The sequence below is a fragment of the Nuphar pumila genome, chromosome 3, assembly GCF_984573655.1.
Source record: "Nuphar pumila chromosome 3, dmNupPumi1.hap1.1, whole genome shotgun sequence".
Classification (NCBI taxonomy): Eukaryota; Viridiplantae; Streptophyta; class Magnoliopsida; order Nymphaeales; family Nymphaeaceae; genus Nuphar; species Nuphar pumila.
In genome coordinates, this window is record NC_143251.1 from 13,342,274 (window position 1) to 13,364,720 (window position 22,447).

Below are 22,447 nucleotides of genomic sequence, written 5' to 3' on the forward strand. Positions count from 1 at the left end.
ACCTGATGGGAAGACCTGCCTAGTGGAAAGGGAGAGTACCAACAAGGATGATTGGTGAGGGGGAGTTTGATTCACGGGCAGCTCTGGACATGGACACAGTGGCATGTCATGTTTTGTATGCATGTGTCCTTATCCAAGGCTGGACAAGAACACGTTTTTGTTTTTTAAAGGCATATAAGGATGTGTATGAATCCTGGACATGAGTGGACAGGACATGTTTTGTCCTATACTGTCAGCAAACAAGATACATTGTTCTGCCTTATCCAGCACCCTCAAAATAAAGCTTTTTTCTTTTATCCCGGGCAGGGGCAAGGAGTCCTGTCCACCCTTGTTCTATCCCCTCCCCCCCGGAACAACAAAAGACATATGTTATGGTCATAATTTCTAGAGACCTGACTCTTGATCCAAATAGTGAGGAGTCAGTCTTGGGAGACCCAGATTCAACCTCAATGACCCAGAATGTGCAATCGGGTGCCCTACAAGACAGACCAGATTTAATCTAATGCCCCAAACAGTAGAAGAGGTTCCAATGGATGTCATATATCCACAAGAACTCAGATCCACATTAGCATTTGATGGAGCTGAACAAGAAAAGACCCAACTCAAAACCACCTTGGACAGATCAGGGCATGGAGCGAAACTAGGAGAGGAACAGAACAACAATGACAACATTGTATCCACCAAGGTACCTCAATGAATTGTATCTACCAAACCAAGGTTCACTCACTCAAAACAAGATCTATTTCATTAAGTTGACCAAGTTAATCAAATCTTTCAAGCCAATATCCAGTCGCCCAAGCCTGATATGTGTAGGGGCATTCTTGGTATTAATAAAAATTTATAGGTCCACCTTGAGGGTGCCTAAACCTCTTGAATATGGCCTAGATGGCTTTGCAAAGCTGTTTAAGAAGACCCTAGGTGTTATCCTAACCCTATGAAGGTTTTATCTAAAAATAGAGTTTAGAGTCTCTTTGGGTTTCACAAAGCTCTTAGAAATTTTAAGTTAGTTTTAATATTACTTTCTTATTTCTTTAATATTTATTGTTATTTGTATTTGTTGTTATGGAGCTCCACTTGGTATATAAAAGAAGCTCCCTTGCGCTGGGAAAGATTATCAAAGAAGAAAATAAAATCTGAAAGTTTAGTCTCGCTCTATTTCTCTCTTGTGGTAGTCAACACCCTCAAGGGACGTCTCTCTCAAACACTCTCTCACTTACCCCTTGGCCTCTAAGCCCTTACTCCCTTCTCTCTCTGCCCCCTGCAAGTCCCTACCTCCGACTTGTTCACCATGTCAGAGGGCTCGTCTCTTTGGTTATGCTCGATCCTTGTAGTCAAGCCCACTTGTGAACCAAGGTGCTACCAAGAACTATATCAAAGTGTTTGTGTTCGTGTCATTGTTTGAAACCATCCTTAGCTTCAAGTGTGTAGACCATACCTTTCTCAGTACTCCAAGACATCTCCCCTTAGCTCTGGTAAGTCGAACACACCCTCACTTATGCTCAAACTCACTTCTAACCTTCTTGACCCATCTCGATATAGTTGACTCGATTTATTCTGCAGGCTGAGATTTACAGAATTTAGCCTGACTTCCTTAAGTCATTTCTTCTTAACCAGAACAAGTTTAGTTATCAAAATTAAACACTAACTCAATTCATATGTTTCCAACTTACCATAAAAAAATTAGCCCATTTAAATTGCATACAAGGACAATGGCAGAACATTTCTAACATATGTGTGTGTGTGTGATTTTAACTCAAGGACATAATTTTGCATATTCTTTTTTCATTTAAATTTATGTCATTTACTTTGCCATCGCGTTGTTATGTGCACAAGCTACTGCTTATGTAATTTATTTGGTCGATGTACGATTGCGTATATCATGTATCTCTTATGTAATTTATTTAGCTTGATGTGTGATTTCACATATTGAGTCTTGCTTTATGTTATTTACCTTACCGCTGTATTGTTACGTGTACAAGCTATTGTTTACTTAATTTACTTAGCTGATGTATGATTTTGTACATCGTGCATCGCTTATGCAGTTTATTTAGCTCGATGTATGGTTTCGCACATCGAGTATGACTTTATGTCATTTACTTTGTCGTTGTGTTGTTACGTGCATAAGCTTATACTTTGATATATATGTATCATATATACATATATATGACTTTGTAAGGTATGTAGTTTTGCATACTTCTGCCTACTGTGCATTACACTTGCATTTAAAGAAGCAGAATAGTGCATGCTCGCCAAAGTCTTTAAAGAAAAATAAAATTTTATGTGAGTTTTCAATGTTTGTAATATTCGTTATTTCGAAAAGCGAAAACGAATATCTGGCGGTTGCTTATTCGCAACCAAGTCTTTCCCTTAACTCTGTGTAGCCCTAAAAGGTATGTACGCTCTTTTGTTGTGATATCCAAAAATGACTCGGATATCTTCGACCATGAGCACAGGACATTGAAATTTTCTAAACAAGGTTGGAGTTTCTTTCTGAAAAACTGATGTCCCTTTCATCTTAGCGGTACTATCAGACATGTGCGGCATGTTAATACTATAATGATTGGATGTGAGGTTTATGGTAACCTCGTAGCATGCAAATGCACAATGATGAAAAGAAAATCACATAAATGGTGATGATCGCCTTCGCAGACAAGATGCTCGAGTTGGTTTGAAATACTAGAGCATGTAAAATGAGTCGTCAGTTAAAATATAACCTGACGTACACATTTGTCTCTTTGGTTTCGTTAAGGAAGGGGATAAGATGGTACAAAAACTCTGATTGATAGGTTGTTAACAACTATACTCAAGTAGAAATTGACTCGGTGTTCCCGATCATCGGAGTTAGGGGATGAGGCTATCGAATATTATCCTAGGTGATAGACCCCATGGACTTCTGCAGAAGTTGGATGCATCTCTTGCACGAATGCCTCTGGGGAATTATCTCTTGGTCACTGGTCGTCATCTTTAAAACAGACTTAGTTAGTTGTTTGGTGTGTCAAAATACAGAGAATGATAAATTCTTGGGCAGTCTCCGTTGTTTTACGTTTATCCTATGCATACCCTCAGGATAATTAATATCGAAACAAAGTTATCATGCTTATTTTACTTACGTTAAAATGCATATCTCGAATGAAATAACGCATGTGTTAGTCTTGTTTTAAATTGTTATATCTATGCACCTACTAGATTTTCGTCAATCTGACCCTTTTTATGGGTACAAGTGATGATTAGGTCGGAATGCTAGGTGAAGGCGTGATGACAAGATGACATCAAGATCCCACTGTTTCTCTGGCATTTTGCTCCTGAACACGTTTTTTTTTTGTAAATGTTGTATAAGAGTTTTTTTAAGAAATTTTGCTTTTATATAAACTCTAAATTATCAAAAACCTCATTTTGAATCTATATGGTTTTAATGTCTGTAAAGATATGCAAACTCGTTGCTTAAAGAAAGGTTCACCGTAATGCGACCAAGATCTGTCGGCTTGTTATTTCAAATATCATTTTTCGCTGAACTGTTATTTTAAAACTCTAAAAAAAGAAGGATTAGAAGGCTTTTCAAATTTTTTCTCAAAGTTTAAAGTCTGAGATTTTGGGCCGTTACACACCTACCCGTTGGCCCCTAACCCATCACTCCTTACTCTCTCTACCCTTGCAAGTCCCTACCTTCGACTTGTTCACCCTCTCTCAAGGCTTGTCTCTTTGGGTATGCTCGATCCTTGTGGTCAAGCCCACTTGTGAACCGAGATGCTACCAAGAACTACATCAAAGCATCTGTGTTTGTGCCATTGTTCCAAGCCATCCATAGCCCCAACTGTGCATACCAAACCTTTTTCAGTACTCTAAAACCTCTCTAGGTCGAACACACTCTCACCTAGGCTCAAATATGTTTCTAGACCTTCTTATTCTTAACCTATCATTAAAAAATCAGCCCCAAACTCCAAACCAATTAAGAGAACCATTTTGTTTACTGAAACCTGTCAAATAAAATAAACAAACCTAGAAAAAAAAGTTGCAGTTTGATCACAAACTCATAATTAAATCCTCAAGCGAATGGAGTTTGACCCTGTGATTTATTGTAGTGTCTTCTTCCACTTGTCTCTTAGATAGCCTTCAAATTTGAGCCATTTATGTTCAACCAATTAGGAGAAATCATTGTTTTCTAAAGTTTATAAGAATCAAACAGAACACGTTTTTGGCTTTGACCCTGTTTTTTACTTACCTAGCTTAGGTTCGAACCCAGTTTCACTGCAAGCCCACTTGGAACACATCAGCATCTCAGATGGACGTGTAGGATGCAATGTCCTGCCCATCCACATAACCTTTGTTTGTGCAGGTGCGCGGGCTCAATTCTGTCCACGCAAAGGAACATGAGTCCATCCATATTAATTCTTTCGCGAATCCTGCACATTCATCCAGTCTGAGAAACAAGTCTCCATTTGATGGTCTTATTTTGCAAGCCACTGCAACATTGTTTTTCTTCCCACCCTCCATGGACGGGCAGAGCTATATCACGCTTCTTTTCTAAATCCAAATACATGTTTTTTTTTTCTCTAAATAGATGCTCCAGCTTGGTCCTATAATCTCCACCTTCACGTGAATGCGTCTCCTTGAATTTGAAATAAGACTGGTTTTAGTTAAGGGTCCAAATATGAGTATGGATCAATGTTATCTGAATCGATTAGAATGTGTCCTTTACTGCTGAGTCGGTTTTCCTTTTATTTTTTTGTTTTATGATAATTATAATATTTATTGCTTTTATAACCAACTCAACCAGACTTAATACAAAATGTTCATCAAGTAGATCTAGAGCCAACCTAGACCTAAGCTGTGTTTGGTTTCACCAAGGTTGGCCCAATCCACAAAAGCAAGTGCGACACGAACCAGCGGCTCCGTGCGGTTGGTAGGAGCTGTCAGTGCATGTCTCCTTATGGTGGGATATTGCAGATTCAAAACGCAGTGGTATGTTGAATAATAATGGGTGAGGATCTGCCTAACCCCAGCTTGCCTTTAAAAAAGAAAAAACTATTATTTAATGTGAAAAATATATGCAGTGAGAGAAAGAAATTAGAATGCGAAAGAAAATTGATTTGAAAAATGAGAAAAAAGCAAACTTCCTAGTAAAAAGAATCTGAGTTTCTTATATTTAGAAAGCGGGTCTCCTAAAGCTTCCCATTCTTTCAAGGAAGCAAAAAACTTTTCTTAGGAAGCGAGCTTTTGCATGTGGCAAGAAGCTTCCGGTGTCTATGCTTGAAAGTGCAGAATGAAACTTTGTTCATATCATAATCCAGTATGCTATCTGCACTAGGGATGGCAGTGAGGCGGGGGACAAGGTCTCCACCCCCGCCCCGCCTCGCCTCAAGATTTTATCCTCCACCCCAGCCTCCATCCCCGGCGGGGAATGGATTTTATCCTCCATCCCCGCCTTCATCCCCGTTTCATGTCCTCCATCCCCGGTTCAAACGGGGATGAGGCGGGGCGGTAATATTGCGGGGAAAAGTGGTTGGGGCGGGGATGAGGCGGGGATCGTGGCGGGGTGGGGAAAAGTGCACGTCCATCCCTGCCTCCACCCCCGGACGGGGATGGATTTTAACCTTTGTCCCCGCCTCCATCCCCGGTCCAAACGGGGCAAGGCGGGGCGGGGCCCCGCTTTCCCCCGGTCCACTGTCATCCCTAATCTGCACCAGGGGTTGGATCTCTCTCGGTCCAAAAGTATAAACCCATGGATCTGCACGGAACCGGATCCGGGACCAAATCCACTTAGTACAGGGCCGTTCCCGCCCTTGGACCGCACCTTCGTAATCGTGGTTATGGTGTTGCTCTGTCGCACCAAAAATAATCCCAATATCCACCGTCGATCGAAAAATGGGCGGTCCGGATCAAGGGGACTCCCTATCTCGCCGCTCGGTATAAATCCACATTTCTGTCTGTCGCCTCTTCACACGGAGACACGATCGGGCCGATCGAGGGATGGAAGCGTCCGTCCTTCTCATCTCGCTAGCGATCTTCGCTCAACTCCTCGCTCCTTCTCTCGCGATCCCTTCCGGGTTAGTTTTCTTGTCGCGTTTTTCCTGTTTTTTTTGCCCTAGTTTGATCTTTTACTGTTCCCTCGACTCTCAGAAGACGATCCCCATCTGGGGGTTCTGATCCTTTCCTTTGAAGGAAATCATCGTTGATCGATCGAATTCGTTAAAATTTTGTTTTTGGTGTTTACTTTGATTAATTTGTTTACTTTTCGCTGCTTTTTCCTCCGCAGCAATGGCGATGGTTACACGATTAATGGCCAAGTGAAGATCCAAGGTGCTACTTTGATCTTTTTTGTAGTTAGATCGTCCTCATGATCCGAAATTATGAGGTTTAGCAGGCAATAGTTGCGTCTGGTTGCAAACGATATCCAGAAAAGTATGATAACTTGGGAAATTGTATTGGTATTTGACGTTGCAAGTTCCTAGCTTATTCCTGATCTCTAGATACGGGTTGGTAGTTCCGAAAACCCCAAAACATGATTCTGTGCTGCGAGTTTCTGTTCTTGCTTTCTTTCTCTTTATTGTGTGTCTGATGTTGAATTACTTTGGATCAATCGTTTGTGGTTCGCTGTTGTGTTTTTGTCTGGTTAGTTAAGCTCAAACTGGACTGAATGAAGAATAACGTAGGTGGGATTTGTATGGCATGTGTTTGTTGTTGGATTTGAAAATTTGAACCTTAGGCATAGGACATAAAGGATCTCCACCATGATTACGGTCGATCAACCAGGGACCTTTTTCAAATTGGTTTTTGCTTATTTTTATGCACATAGGACACCCTTTTGTTGATACGAGCGGACAATTTGATGCGCAATTTGGAATCTACCTTTTCCTTTTCCAATTTTATGTTGGTTTCATAATCAATCTGTTGCTACTATTTGGAATTTCGTGATGTTAATCCTCATGCATGGATGTATTTTTGAGTGAAGGTTTTCCATGCCTTTCTAATGTACATAGTTGCTTATTACTTGAGTCTCACTTATATGTTTTTCGTGGTAACCTTTATCATTAACTGCTCTTCTAACCTCATTAAACTGATAAGTTGTGTCTAAGAGGCTCATCTTGTGGCAAACATCTTTTCATTTGTGAATTTCAGGGATAAAATGTTACTAGAAGTTCTGTTGACATCAAAATTTAACTTTGGATATGTGATCCTTCTACTATCACAACTGGCTTTGCTTCCTACTTTGGTTGTTTATCAGATACTTTGTCTACACCGCCTAAGCTTTGGGGATCATCTTATGGCAATCATCTTTTCATTTGTGAATTTGAGGGATAAAATGTTACTAGAAGTTCTCTTGACTTCTAAATTCAAGCTTGGAAGCGTCCTGATATGAGCAATTTTTTATTATGTGATCCTTCTACTATCACAAATGACTTTGGTTGGTACTTTGGCTGTTTATCAGACACTTTGTCTACAACTGGCGTCTCCTACAGTTTGTTTCTGTCTTTAGCATGACTCTGGTTGCTGGACACTCATTGCACTCCACAGTGTCCGAACAACATGAATGTTTTTGTAATGCTTGGGAAAAAATTAGTGAGTAATGATGTATGAACAGTTGGCAGACATTTAGATGGCACGATCATTATATGATCAGAAGGAAATTAATTTTTTTCGAGTATGTGAGTGTGTTTTGTTTAGGAGTTATTGATTGTATATCTACAATCTATGTAACATTGTAACTTAAATAGGTGTACTAGAGTGTGTATGACTTCTTCATGCAATTTATATATCATGTTTTCTGTCAAAAGAATATTGAAACAAACATATTATAGACAACAAACTCATTGAATGTTTAAATCTAAGAGTATCTACAATTGTCAAACAAAAATTTTCTAGTGAAATCAAGGAAAATTCATGTTAATGGTCTAATATATGTGTGTAATTGGTAAGAGTAAACTGTGTTGTCAAAAGCACTAGTCGGTGCTTGGCTGGTGGACTCCTAAAAGGCCTAGTCGGGACTAGGCAGGACTAGTTGGTATCAAAAGTTGAAGAAAAATAAAAATAAAAAATACAGAATCTGCAATCAATTGCTAAAATCAATACCAAAGATGTATTCAACATGAATTTAATCAAGAAGATAAACATAAACAAAATATAGCATGCCTTGGCACAGTGTTATAAAAAACGCGCCTTGAGGCGCAAAAGGCGCACCTCGCTTTGAGGCGCGGCCCTCTGTGCCTCAAGGCGCAAAATATTTTTTTATTATTTTTTTACAACAAGATTTCTGAGGCATAATCTTCTTGAAACTGGTTATGGGCCCTAGGGATTTGCATTTCTTTAGTTTTTATGAGTAATTATTGGTACTGTTCTTGTAAATGAAATGTTGGCTGCTTCGTTTATGAGTAGGGAATCTATCATGCTCCATTGGAATTAATTTCTTTTCATAGAGCCCAACAACTGACATTGATTTTGATTTACAGTAGTTTGAATTATTTCTTATGAACCCAGTAGTTGGATTTCAACAGCTTGAACTATTTGCAGTTGAATTTTTTGTATTATTTGTTTTATAAATCCTAGCATGTTAACGTTAATGTTGTTAAATTTACAACATCTTGATTCTTATTCAGTTGGAATTTCTTTTCGTAAAACCCAACATCTTAGTGCTAATGCTGTTTGTATTTTTCTTTTTCATACAGTTTGGATGGCTTGTCAAAAACCCCAGTAGTTAGCGTTAATGCTAGTTTTGATTTCAGCAGCTTGATGTCCTTTGTAAAACTGAATATATATGTATATATATGTACAGTAGTTTTATCTTTATTTTATTTGTGGGTGTTGGTTTTGATCATAACACAATATATAGATGTTTGCTATAAAAGATATGTTGTTAGAATTTCTGTTGATAAATTCATTATCGATAAAGTGTATCTCTGCTGGAATTTCTGTGGATATAAATCCCTATGGTTAACATGATTGTTGCTGGGATTTCGGTTGAGAAAATCTCTACTGTCAAAGTGTGTTTATGTTGAGATTTGCCTTGAAAAAGTCTATTGTTTAAAACTTTAAAGTATATTTCTGTTGAGATTTTTTGTTGAGAAATCCCTGCTATAACATAAATTACTGCTGAGATTTTTGGTTGAGAAAATCCCTATAGTCAATGTGAAATTATGTGAGATTTATGTCGAGAAAACCTTAATCTCATGTATTTCCAGTTATTTCAGTTATGTAATCAGTTTCTTAGAATAATCTCATATATTTTAACTTTTGTAGGTTAATCTCATATATTTTTCAGTTATTTGTAATCAGTTTCTTAGTATATTTTAACTTTTTTTGGTTAATCTCATATATTTTCCAGTTTTTAGTTACTTTTATATGCTAATCTCATATTTTTTAGTACTTATTTGAGATTTTCTATTTCTTATTGGTTGTTATTTCATCAATAAAGCATTTCTTTATTTATTTGTATTTTTAGATATTTTTTATAATTTTTTAAAAGTTTTCAAAAAAAAAATTTGAGACTTACGCTTTACGCCTCGAGGCTTACACCTCGCCTCGGTTTTTGGTGGAGCGCCTCGCTACGCTTCAACGCTTTTCACAACACTGCCTTGGCACATTGTAAAATTGTAATTTTGCATTACAATATTCTATATTTTGTTCATAATTATCTTCTTAATTAGATCCGATATATATATATATATATATATATATATATATATATATATATATATATATATATATATATATATATATATATATATAGTAGGGTGTATCATCAGACACACAAAGTGTTTGATGATACTTTAAGGAAACGACTTTGCATACATTAGGTTCAATAATGAACCAATAAACGTGCACATGAAGTGCGAATACACCCACCCACTAATGGGTAAACAAAAGCACGTAATGTGTCAACACAGTGTAAGGAAACGACTTTGAATACATTAGGTTCAATAATGAACCAATAAACGTGCACATGAAGTGCGAATACACCCACCCACTAATGGGTAAACAAAAGCACGTAATGTGTCAACACATAAACCCACGAAGGGGCAAAGCCACAAAGGCTACAAATTATACATCTTCATTATGTGGAAGGGGGTAAAAACCCTTATTCTACAAGAGGGAGAGCTCTCAAATATATAGAGGGAGAAAAAATGAGAGAGAGAGGGGCCATTGGGGCTCCCTTCTAGTCGTTGGGAGCCCCAACAGTCGTATTAATGACCGTTGGGGCCCCAACGACTAGAAGGGTGGGGCCTTCAATGGTCCTTCTATTTTGTAAAAAAAAGAGGAAAAAAGAAAGAAATAAAGAAGAAGAAAAATAAAATGTAAAAAATACAACCACATTTCAATTGAAATATGTGTAAAAGAAAAAAAGAAAAAAGTACCCTTATCGGGTTTTACAATGATATGTCAATATATATATTTGTATATGTATAGAGATATATATGTACATATATACATATTATATATATACATCTCTCTCTCTCTCTCTCTCTATATATATATATATATATATATATATATATGAAAAGTTACATTTTAATACCCCCCTTAATCTTTGCGTGAGGAAACGAAAAGATTGAAGAATACACGAGGAAAAATCTTCAAGGCTTCAAGAATCTTCAGTAAGGATGCCCTTGAGATTTGCAAATATCTTCCTCTAATTGACTTTAATGGAGAGCATCTTCTATGATCTATCCAAGGTACTTCTTTTCATCTTATCTTCAAGATCCTGTGGAACAAACCAAAAAAATGTCCAAGTAAAAGGTATCTTTGCATTTTAATCAAGTAAAATATTCCAAACAAGATGAATTAACCAAAAACCATATCATATGATTCATCCAAAAGTAACGGTGTAAAAAGATATTCTATGCATAGTAAAAACATAATTATTTTATTTGAAGCACAGGATTTGACAGAACAAGATAATTACTTATGTATGAAAAATGATTTTAGAAAACCAATTTCATAATCATATACCATGTTAAAGAGTGAGCAGAAACGAATTACAAGAATGCATAATGCATTCATAAGGTCCAACATTGGACAAACATAACCTCATAGTGAGGAATAACACAATGGTCCACTAAGGGACACCACAAGAAGCCTACGAAGAGGCATAAGTTGCACATAATTTATTGAATGAGGGCCTAAAGGCCATAATGAGCTTATGCATATAATATCATGAAATGAATAAACACTTAAGAGTCATTAATGAACATGCTCTAATCATACTTTAGTCAAGTAATATTACTTGAGCTTACAAGATAGAAAGATAGGTGTTATTGATTTTAGCAATTCTTTTGAAAGCGATTTCAAGAAGGAAATGCTCAAGAGCATAAAAGGAGTGTATAAAACACAAGAGTTTAAAAGGTTTTAATTCCACTTAAGAGGCAAAATAATGAGTGGTATTTGAGTAGAGAACTTTACACATTTAGGAACATCTCACTCAAATGATTGCAATTACAAAACCTCATTTTGCATGTCAAATACAAAGGTGGTCAAAACCATAAGCACTTAATATATAGATTAAATGCCAAAAAAATCAATTTGATTTTAAAATATGCATATTAATGATATGATTCACTTGTATCTTTAAAAGACAAAATATGAATAAAATTTCACAAATTTCAACAATAGTTCATCCGCTATAAGCAATTACCTCATTAGTCCTCCAAAACCCACAAATCAAGTGTATAAACTACTAGAACAAGAACATAATCATAATGACATTAAAGACCAAAAGACACACACAAAGGTGTGTATAAACATCTCTTGTCTACATGTAATAATACTTGAAATGAGTGTATCAATGACAAGAACAAGATAATACACGCCAATATGGACCAAAAGCATCTCTTGTCTTTGTAAAAAAATACTCAAAATCAAGTATGTTCAGCTACTAGAACAAGAGTATCAAGTCAATCATGGGCTAAAACACAATACATCTGTTGTCTACATAAAATGACACTTGAAATGAGTGAAAGAAGTCAACCATGGGCATACATCTCAGCGACTAGAACAAGGACACAAATACCAACATGGACTAAAATCACACACAATGGTGTGAATCAACGTGCCTTGTCTACATATAATGACACTCAAGACAAATGTGTTCAGCTACTAGACAAAAAGTATAAATATGCCACTAAAGGGCTACCAACACACAAATGTGTAATAATATGTCTTCTCTACATATGATGACATTTAGATAAGAGTTATAAAAGGAGAAGACTTTTGAGGCAATAAGACTTGTAATGACAAACATATAACAAATAAAAATTGATTTTAATATACCTTAAAACATTTAAGGTTCCAACCATCATATATCCATCACAGGTTCACATAATTATGGATGTTTGTTGTTATATTAACAAATAAAAATTGATTTTAATATGCCTTATTATTGTTATATTAGAGATGTTTGTTGAGGTGAGTTATGGGCACCTCGTGTTATGTCATTTTAGATTGTCAACTTATAGTTTGACTCTAAAATGACTTGTTATGTGATCTCTAATTATGAGTATGTCACTCGTTTATTTTTTGCCATTGTTTTTATGAATGCTCTTAATTATGTGTACTTGTGATGAATGTATGAAGTTTGAAACCTTAAATGTTTTAAGGTATATTAAAATCAATGTTTTATTTGTTATATGTTTGTCATTACAAGTCTTATTGCCTCAAAAGTCTTCTCCTTTTATAACTCTTATCTAAGTGTCATCATATGTAGAGAAGACATATTATTACACCTTTGTATATTGGTAGCCCTGTAGTGGCATATTCTTATACTCTTTGTCTAGTAGCTGAACACATTTGTCTTGAGTGTCATTATATGTAGACAAGGCACGTTGATTCACACCATTGTGTGTGATTTTAGTCCATGTTGGCATTTGTGTCCTTGTTCTAGTCGCTGAGATGTATGCCCATGGTTGACTTCTTTCACTCATTTCAAGTGTTATTTTATGTAGACAAGAGATGTATTGTGTTTTAGCCCATGATTGACTTGATACTCTTGTTCTAGTAGCTGAACATACTTGATTTTGAGTGTTTTTTTACGAAGACAAGAGATGCTTTTGGTCCATATTGGCGTGTATTATCTTGTTCTTGTCATTGATACACTCATTTCAAGTATTATTACATGTAGACAAGAGATGTTTATACACACATTTGTGTGTGTCTTTTGGTCTTTAATGTCATTATGATTATGTTCTTGTTCTAGTAGTTTATACACTTGATTTGTGGGTTTTAGAGGACTAATGAGGTAGTTGCTTGTAGTGGATGAACTATTGTTGAAATTTGCAAAATTTCATTCATAACTTGTGTTTTAAGATATTCTAGTGGATCATATCATTGATATGCATGTTTGGAAACCAATTTAATATTTTGGCATTTAACTTATATATTAAGTGTTTTTTGATTTTTCGGCCACCTAATGAGTTTTTGTATTTGCAAATATTTGAGTAAGAATTTGCTCAATGTGTAAGGCTTTCTACTCAAATATCTTTCACTCTTGACTCTTGGGTGGACATTTTTAGCAAGATCACATGTGACATTTGTTTAGAATTTCTTCTCTCTAAGATGTGAAAGAAATCATTAGATCATCTTGTGTTAAAATATCTCCCTATTATTGATTTGTGTGTCAAATATGCTTTCGTTCGTATGTTCTTTTTAGGGAGCCATTAGTTCTTATGTGAACATTGTGTTCTTAAAGATATTTGTAATACATGAAACCTTTTTAATCTTAATACAAATTTCATAATTTTGCGTGTCTTTGTGCACTTGTGAGTGTTCTCCGTGCACACACTTCTTACTACCAAATATTGATAAAACCCTTTGTGAGAAATATCTTTGGCATCAGTTCTAAATATATAAATTGTGCATTTGTGGGTGTCCTCTCTTGTACCTTTTAGATACATTTATTTAAGTATTCTTAGTATGACCTTTGTGCACATATCCTTCTTCAAGAACATAGTGTGTTTTATCAATAGAATATTTAAGTTTAAGTTATTTTTGCATAATACTCAATTAAAATGCATGAAATATCTTTTAAATAGTTGTTTTGATGAAATCATATGGTCAATCTTATTTATCTTTTATTTTATTAAGATACAAAGATATTTTTTACTTGAGTTCTTTTTGCTTGTTCCACAGGATCACCAAGATGAGACGAAAGAAGTATCTATGATACATCGTGGAAGAAGCTTGAGGATGATCATTAAAGACAGTTAAAAGCCGACATTTGCAAAGTTCTTTCATGTACTCTAAAAATGATGATTTTCAATGAAGATTCTTTGAAGACCTGAAACCCTCCTTTTTGTATCTTCAAACTTTTCGCTATCCCCATGTAAAGTTTGACGGGGGGTGTTAAAATATATATGTTCTCTCTCTCTCTCTCTCACACACACACACACACACACACACATATATATATATATACACACACACTTATAAGTATATATATATATATATGTGAAATTCCCGATAGGGATATTTTTGTTATTTTACATAGTTGTTTTTAGAAACAACTATTTTATGTAAATAATTATTTTTAGTTTTTCTTTTATTTTGAATAAGGGGCCCCACGTAGAGTCGTTGTTGCCCCAACGGTCACAAATGTGATCGTTGGGGCTCCCAACATCTCTATGGGGAGCTCCCAATGGATCCTCTTTTTCAGCCCTCTTTCTTGTATAAATAGGGCTCTCTACCCCATGTATTTCTATGGCCTTTTAGGCCCTCATTCAATGAAGTATGTGCAACTTATGCCTCTTCATAGGCTTCTTATGGTGTCTCTTAGTGGACCATTTTGTTATTCTTCATTATGGGGTTGTATTTGTCTAATATTGGACCTTATTAATGCATTATGCATTCTTGTAATTAATTTCTGCATACTTTCTAACATAAACGTGCACATGAAGTGCGAATACACCCACCCACTAATGGGTAAACAAAAACACGTAATGTGTCAACACAGTGTAAGGAAACAACTTTGAATACATTAGGTTCAATAATGAACCAATAAACGTGCACATGAAGTGCGAATACACCCACCCACTAATGGGTAAACAAAAGCACGTAATGTATCAACACATAAACCCACGAAGGGGCAAAGCCACAAAGGCTACAAAATATACATCTTCATTATGTGGAAGGGGATAAAAACCCTTATTCTACAAGAGGGAGAGCCCTCAAATATTTTGAGGGAGAACAAATGAGAGAGAGGGGCCATTGGGGCTCCCTTCTAGTCGTTGGGAGCCCCAACGACTAGAAGGGTGGGCACCCTAATGGTCCTTCTATTTTGTAATAAAAAGAGGAAAAAAGAAATAAATAAAAAGAAGAAAAATAAAATGTAAAAAATACAACCATATTTCAATTGAAATATGTGTAAAAGGAAAAAAGACAAAAGTACCCTTATCGGGTTTTACAATGATATGTCAATATATATATTTGTATATGTATAGAGATATATATGTACATATATACATAGTATATATGTACATCTCTCTCTCTCTCTCTCTCTCTCTCTCTATATATATATATATATATGAAAAGTTACATTTTAACAGATACATTGGTCCATTTTGCACCACTGATCATGCTCACGATCAGTGGTGGAAAAAAATTGTGCATTTTAAGACTTTTAGCAGCCGCTAAAAGTCTTAAAACAAAAAAAAGGATGCACAACATTGCACTGCGCATCTGACTTTCGTGTGTGTGTGTCTATATATATATATATATATATATATATATATATATATATATATATATATATATATATATATATATATATATATATAGAGAGAGAGAGAGAGAGAGAGAGAGAGGGAGGGAGAGAGAGACCATCCAACCAAAGGAAGGTACAAACCGCCAAAGCTACTTTTAAAAATCATATTTAAAAGCATTTTTTAGCAAATCTGACCACATGGATGTGATTATCATGATAAAAAACCTAATAACTGACTCTTATTGCAAACACTTTTGTTACATATATTAGATTTTTATGATCTAGAAAACTTCAAAATTTTCAAACTGTTGATTTTTAGCACATTATAAAATCCTACGTATGCATCGAAAAAATTTGCTACATGAGCCGGTTCTTAGGTTTCTGACCATAGAGATCGCATCCATACCATACGGTTATATTTGCCAAAAAAATCTTTTAAAATCGATTTTTGAAAGTGGTTTGGACGGTTTACCTTTCTTTGGTTGGACGACTCCCCTCATATATATATATAACTAGAAATGTGTGAACCGGAGTATGAACCAAGAATTTCATCTGTTTTTTTTTAATTTTTTTCTTAAAATTCACCGTATGGATGTGATCTAGATGCTTGGTTTTATAGAAACAGACTCTTGGATCATCCGATTATGATGCATAAGAAGAATATTTTAATCCTTGAAAATCAACAGCTCAGAATTTTTGTAAATATTCAAGCATCCAAAAATCACATTTTTCGTTGAAAATACATGATCCAATAGTCGATTCCTAGGAAATGGACCACACCAAATGCATCTACTGGGTTTGATTTGCAAAAAAAAAGTATTCCAGTTAACATATTCTAGTGACTCTATATATATAATATTATATATATCTTTTATTGTTTTGATGTATACGTTTAGGTATAGGTCAAATAAAAAAGATGACAATGTTATCCTTGCTGCTTAGGTGGGAACAGTCTAGTTGCCGACTAGCCAGCACAAATGAGCCATACCACCTAGTTTCGTGGTCCTAGGCGGTAGGGCTGCAACTTGCCCAACTAGCTGTTGGTCACTGATTTTGGCTACATAGGAAGTAAATAGACATTCATTTATGTTATGGATCATGAATCATAAGCATGGGTTAGAATAGGAATGCGATATAATTTTTGCCTGTTTTTGTTCCTTTTTTTTTGTTATATATAATCATAGTTCATTTACACATTAGCAAAATATTCTTGACTGATATGACCATGTTGGATGAAACACAAGAGATCTATCTTGGGCAATCGCATGAACATAAAAGAAATAGACTGATAGCAAAAGTTTATGGTCTAATCACCATTACATGCGGTGTCGAGTTCCAAAATATCTGTAGCTAAAGTTATCTATCAGACCAAAAACTTGTGATGTTCCAAAAAAGTGAAAATGATAGATCCAATCCCACACACTTAAGATTTATGATACGTGTATAAGGTACCCAATGTTTGTGGGCCACCTATAGATGTTCTGAAAATGATACCCTAGGACAAATAAGCAAATTGCTTCCTCACAAAAAAGATTGTGAGGTTGTAAGATATGTGTATCTGATTGTGGATGATTTCTTATACTTTTCAGGCCATTCTCTATAGGATTGCACGAGAGTGCATGCATCATAATAAGCCGAAGATTTGAGGGTTCTAACATAGGAGATGTGAGAAAATATGGGTTCTAATAATCTGTTTAATAGTAATAGTAGCTGTTAACTTTTGTAGCCCCTTATTAGCTTTATTCATTACCACGGTTAAGTTCAACATGGAATGTCAAGGTTAGATAGTGGACTTGTTCATTAAGCTGAGGGCTGAAGGCTCAGCCTGCTTCCATTTTCAAAAAAAAGAAATGCTGAATCAGCTTCATTGATGGAGGGATGACTATTGCATCCTGACCTTTTACTTGAGGTCATTGTCTCCAATTCCAATTCTTTCTTGAGAATCCTTCAATTGCCAAAGATTATTTGGATTTGGCTAGCTCAACAAGCAAAGATTTAATTGTAACAAGAAAGCAAGAATTTAGAGGGAGTGCATGACCTGTGAATAGCATTAATCCAGTGATCTCATGGTCATTATAATTGATACTCTATTCTTGGTGTGAATATGACTACATGCATTTCTGTTGCACTTGCATCTAAGTGATGGATATCTTTGACTTGGTATTTGTACGTCATTATCTTGTACAAACTAATTTTGGCCTTAGGGCTTATTCCTCATATTCCACTAGAGTGGCTTGGGCTTTTGGAAAGTTTGGAGAGGTTTCTTCCTTGAGGCTACACTTCCACCTCTTAGTCATGGAAAGATGGTTGATGCCAATTTCGTTATTCTTTATGCCATTTGGATACTTCTGAACTCCATATAATAAATAAATAAATACTTAATTCTTAGTAAGGGATGAGATCAAGAAAAATAAAAAGTATTGTCATGCAATTATATTTGTATAGATATGGAAAAATAAATAGTATTGACATGCAATTATATTTGTATAGGTACGTGAGCAACAAACATTGGATCGCTATCATAACAAATCTATTTGAATGTTGTACAATAGTAAACACTTTGTTTTCTCCCTCCCCTAAACAGCCAACGACAACAATATTGGCATCAGTAAGAAAGGTTTGGGCATGCTGTATGGAGACCTATGTCACATGGACTCTTCTAACAGGGCACCGCACCCGCGTCGCACCTGCACCCATGTGGGTGCGACACTTGGACACGGCTTCCTTTGTGTCAGGTGAAGTCAACCACACTGAGGTAAATTTTTGTCCAAAAGTAGATTCAGTTAACCCTAACCAAGTCCAGTTATATCTATATATAAATACATAAATGCACACACATACACGTAGTATTAACTTAAAACTGTTCAAAATTATATCTATACCCTCCCCGCACCCAAGTTTTTTTAAAGTGCCGAATCGCCGCATCCGCATCCGCACCCGCACCTATGTGACATAGATGGAGACCTATTCCACACCAGTGAAAAAGTTTGAAAATATGCAAATGGAAGAAATTAGGAAAGAAGAAGACAGTGAGAGGTGACATGAAGGATTGTAAAGTAACCTAAGTTGTAGCTCTAGATAGGAAGGAATGGAGAAAAAGGATCCACAAAGCTGATCCCATGTAGTTGGGATAAAGCTTGAGGATGATGATAGGATTTGCTTACATCTCAATTGTTAGTTCAACATTAAAAGTCGGCATTTGCTTCCATAAATTGCCTTAGCTAAATAATTTAAAGTAGGATAAATTCTTCAACATGCCTTCAAACATGAAATATAACAATATAAGCCACATCTGTGTCATTCATGCAATTTTATTTTAAGAAAAGTGTGAGTGCATATTTTGATAGACAAGAAAACAATATTGGAGTGTTTTTCTTTTTCACTCAGCTATTCGTTTAAAGCCTGATATGCTGTTTTGATGTTCTTACTCTTGGCTGTTGCAGAGATGTTCTAACTGTGAGAGGGTTTTGGAAACAATATATAAAGCGATCATGTTTTTTACCCCTTTCTGCTGCATTATATGCAACCTAAGTTTTCTTCTTAAAGAAAATAGAAAGCCTAGTGTAAGCTTTTTCCACTGCGTACTCCTAGTTGCATGATTCTTACTATAAAACTGTTTTCTGCTTGTAGGTATGGGAGCACAAAGCATTGGCCTTCTAGGAAAAATTTCAAATGTTAAAGTAATATTTAATGGTGGCGAGAGGGTCACTTTTGTCAGACCAGATGGTTTCTTCTCTTTGTATCCTTTATTTTATTCCATTTGACTGTTTTGTGTAGCTTATATGGTTCGGCATTATACATATTCACATTTCAGAAGTTCACCCATTTTTTCTGAACATCAGTTACCTGATGATATGTATATCATAGAGAAAATGATTCCTTGAATATCTGCTGATTGCTACTGTTTGTAGAGCTATGGAACATTTCTCCCCAGAATCTCCCACATCTTTACTGGTAATTCCTGAATTATCATTGGTCTTGTACTCGTGGGGCCTGGAAAACTTATCTTTGAGGTTCTGTTTTGGATCACTGCATCACTATTTTTAAGTGGTGGTATGAATGATATATTTTTTGCCCCACAAGCCAGTTTATCTCATGGGGCATTTGTCCCTGTGCAGGCTTGTCTTTATCCTTTCCAAGACAATGATGCTGCAGAACATCCTAACTTCACCCACATGCTGTTGCCAGAAAATTTTCCCTGTATAGAATTAGAAAGGTAGGTAGCCTAAGAATGATGCAGTAGCTAGTGATGTAAATATCTTATCGGGAGAATCCTATTTTTCCCTTGATATCTCAATAGGATGGATGCTATGTCATCTGATTTTCAATTGTTCCTGTTTATTTTGTATTGTGTGGCCCCCACTCGTGCATGTTCTTCTTTCTTTCTTAATAAAAATGCATGGGCATGTGGCTGATTAACAGCATCACTCTAAATTGAGCCAAGATTATATAATTTGTACCTGACTTGTTGATTGTCTGTCCCTTGACCTAAAGAAAAGCCATGGTGTGCCTGCTGGGACACATCTTATTGAAGTTGCAGCTCTAGGGTATTTCTTCTCCCCGGTTGGTAATCCTTTCTTCCTATCTGTGTTTATCATATTACAGGTGTAAGAACATTGGTTATGAGGTGGCAAATTTATGTGTAGATACGTGTGGATGTCAGTGCCAGGAACCCGGGTAAGGTTCAAGCTGCACTGACAGAAATCAGGAGGAGTTTGAATGAGCTGGTGCTTGAACCATTAAGAGAAGAGTACTATTATGAGGTGAATATACCAATTCCCTTCTCTCCATTCCCCCTGCCCCAAAAAAAAGAAAAGGAAAAATCTTAGCTTTACGATTGAACTTTTTCTGGGGTTTTCACATCAATCTTGTGTTGCAGAAAAGAGAACCCTTCTCCATTATGTCTCTCTTGAAGAGCCCAATGGGATTGATGGTGGGTTTTATGCTGGTCGCTGTATTTCTGTTGCCAAAATTAATGGAGAACTTGGGTAATGTACATGCACTGCAAATTGCATTTTGCTCTGGTCTCGCTACTAGAACCGACTCTAATAGATGTTTTGGTGTGTTGCCAGATCCTGAAGAAATGCAAAGAGCTCAAGAGCAAATGCAAGGCCAGGGAGTCCCATCTCTTGCAAACTTGTTGCCTGGGAGTGGGAGGAGTTAAAGCGGACACAGTTTTTCTATTTTCCATGAAACAGATTGAGTGGTGGTTGTTTGTTTGAAAGATCAGAAACCTCGGGAAAAACTGGCCTCCAGTATCTCGGTTCGAAGGTTATTTGTTTTTAATGCATGCACTTGAATGATGCGATATTTTTGTGTATGGAACAGATGTTCATGGCTGCCAAGTACAGGTCAAGGTGCAAGAATTAAACATATATTGCACATGATTATGTGCTTTAATTATCTTGCAACTCCATTAACATGTAATTTACCCAAGGGAATAGATGGAAAAGATCAATGCACTTGTGTTTTTTCTTTCAGATTTGGTGCATGGCTGAAAAAAGAGTTAAGATGAAACGGTTGCCAAATCTAATGTGGAGTTGTAAATTCTGCATAATCGTCTCTACATCCAAGGCCTTAGAGAGATGATTCTTTCATAAATGTATGGTTACACCATGTGTCGTCCATGGAATTGGTAGCCAATCGCATGGAAGTGAGAATTCTGTCGAAGGGTGCAGATTCGATAATCTATGAAATTGGAGGAATCAATTCCAATTTTCCCATGCTTCCTTTTTGAATGGCTCCATGCAACAAGTGGCATTTTTTGTTTATGTTGCCTTCAAACTCGAATGCCTTGAGCCGACCCACCTAGGCAGGCTTTCAGAGCTCTTGTAGGCATAACCATTTTCAGGAAAATTTGGTCACGTAGATCTTCTATTTCGCGGGAATTCGTTGATTGCTCCGTACGAATTTACAATGGAAAAACTCCTGTTCGTTGTAAGATCACCGAAGCAAAGGTGGGTCATAAATTTGGAGAGTTTTCTTCTACACGGAAACGAAGACCTTCGAGAACAAATATTGGACCGGGAAGAAGGGGGAAAAAGTAAAGTCAAAGCGCCATATGGCAATGGCAGGGTCACATACGACTATGAAATAAAAGATGGTAAGTCTCAACTTGATGTGGTCGGATTGAGAAACCAAGAAGAGGTGTGTAGCCGGTATAACCATGGGCGTCCGATCCGATCTCTCACTTCACGCTTCCAAGCAAGCCCACTGCTAAGCCCATGATAAACGCCTGGGTGTGCAAATTATAGTTTTTCATAAGCTTGCACAGTTAGGGATGACAGTTGGGGAAGTTTCGCTGAAAGATAGACCTCCACACTGGTCACCTAATTTCTTTTTTGTGCCTAAAGTGGTAGCGTTGCAACAAAACCAGAATCATAAGACCATAGCTCATATGGATCTAAAATTAAAGGTAAACCCAATCAACTGTGATTCATTTGGTTTGGGTTTTGGTCTGTTTTTCCAATATGAACCTCAAATAAACATAAATCCAAACCTGTGATTCATGTTGGGCACACCCTTCAAGATTGGGTTTGTTGGCGGTTTGAAGCCCCACTGAACTGATTCTACCCATTTACACCCCTTTCCCTTTGCTACTATACATGATACATAGTATGAGAGAGAGAGAGAACATACTGGTTGGTAACGTGAACAGCCAAGTCTTGGGAGTTGGCTTACAAGACAAATTGGTTGGAAGAAAAGTCATACAAATAGGGCAACTCTGATCATTCTTGGACATTGTTTTTAAAAGCCTAATTGTTG

At 36.4% G+C, this 22,447-nt stretch overlaps 1 protein-coding gene and 1 long non-coding RNA gene across 2 annotated transcripts; both read left to right on the forward strand.

Moving 5' to 3' along the window:
* The first annotated feature begins 5,941 nt into the window (after positions 1-5,941).
* LOC149842031 (ER membrane protein complex subunit 7 homolog) lies at positions 5,942-21,140 on the forward strand. The gene is made up of 7 exons (XM_089998849.1): positions 5,942-6,044; positions 6,254-6,297; positions 19,313-19,421; positions 20,182-20,245; positions 20,329-20,445; positions 20,562-20,670; positions 20,755-21,140. The coding sequence occupies exons 1-7, from the start codon at positions 5,968-5,970 to the stop codon at positions 20,844-20,846; spliced, it is 612 nt and encodes a 203-aa protein (XP_089854975.1). The 5' UTR covers positions 5,942-5,967; the 3' UTR covers positions 20,847-21,140.
* Positions 6,314-7,394, forward strand: LOC149842032 (uncharacterized). The gene is made up of 2 exons (XR_016430749.1): positions 6,314-6,473; positions 7,117-7,394. It is a non-coding gene; the product is annotated as an uncharacterized LOC149842032 (long non-coding RNA).
* Positions 21,141-22,447: the final 1,307 nt, after the last annotated feature.

Coding starts and splice junctions, on each gene's coding strand:
- LOC149842031 (XM_089998849.1), top strand. CDS start 5,968: ATGGAAGCGTCCGTCCTTCTCATCTCGCTAGCGATCTTCGCTCAACTC. Junction 6,298..19,312: donor TGGCCAAGTGAAGATCCAAG/GTGCTACTTTGA, acceptor TTCTGCTTGTAG/GTATGGGAGCACAAAGCATT. Junction 20,246..20,328: donor TAGGGTATTTCTTCTCCCCG/GTTGGTAATCCT, acceptor ATTTATGTGTAG/ATACGTGTGGATGTCAGTGC.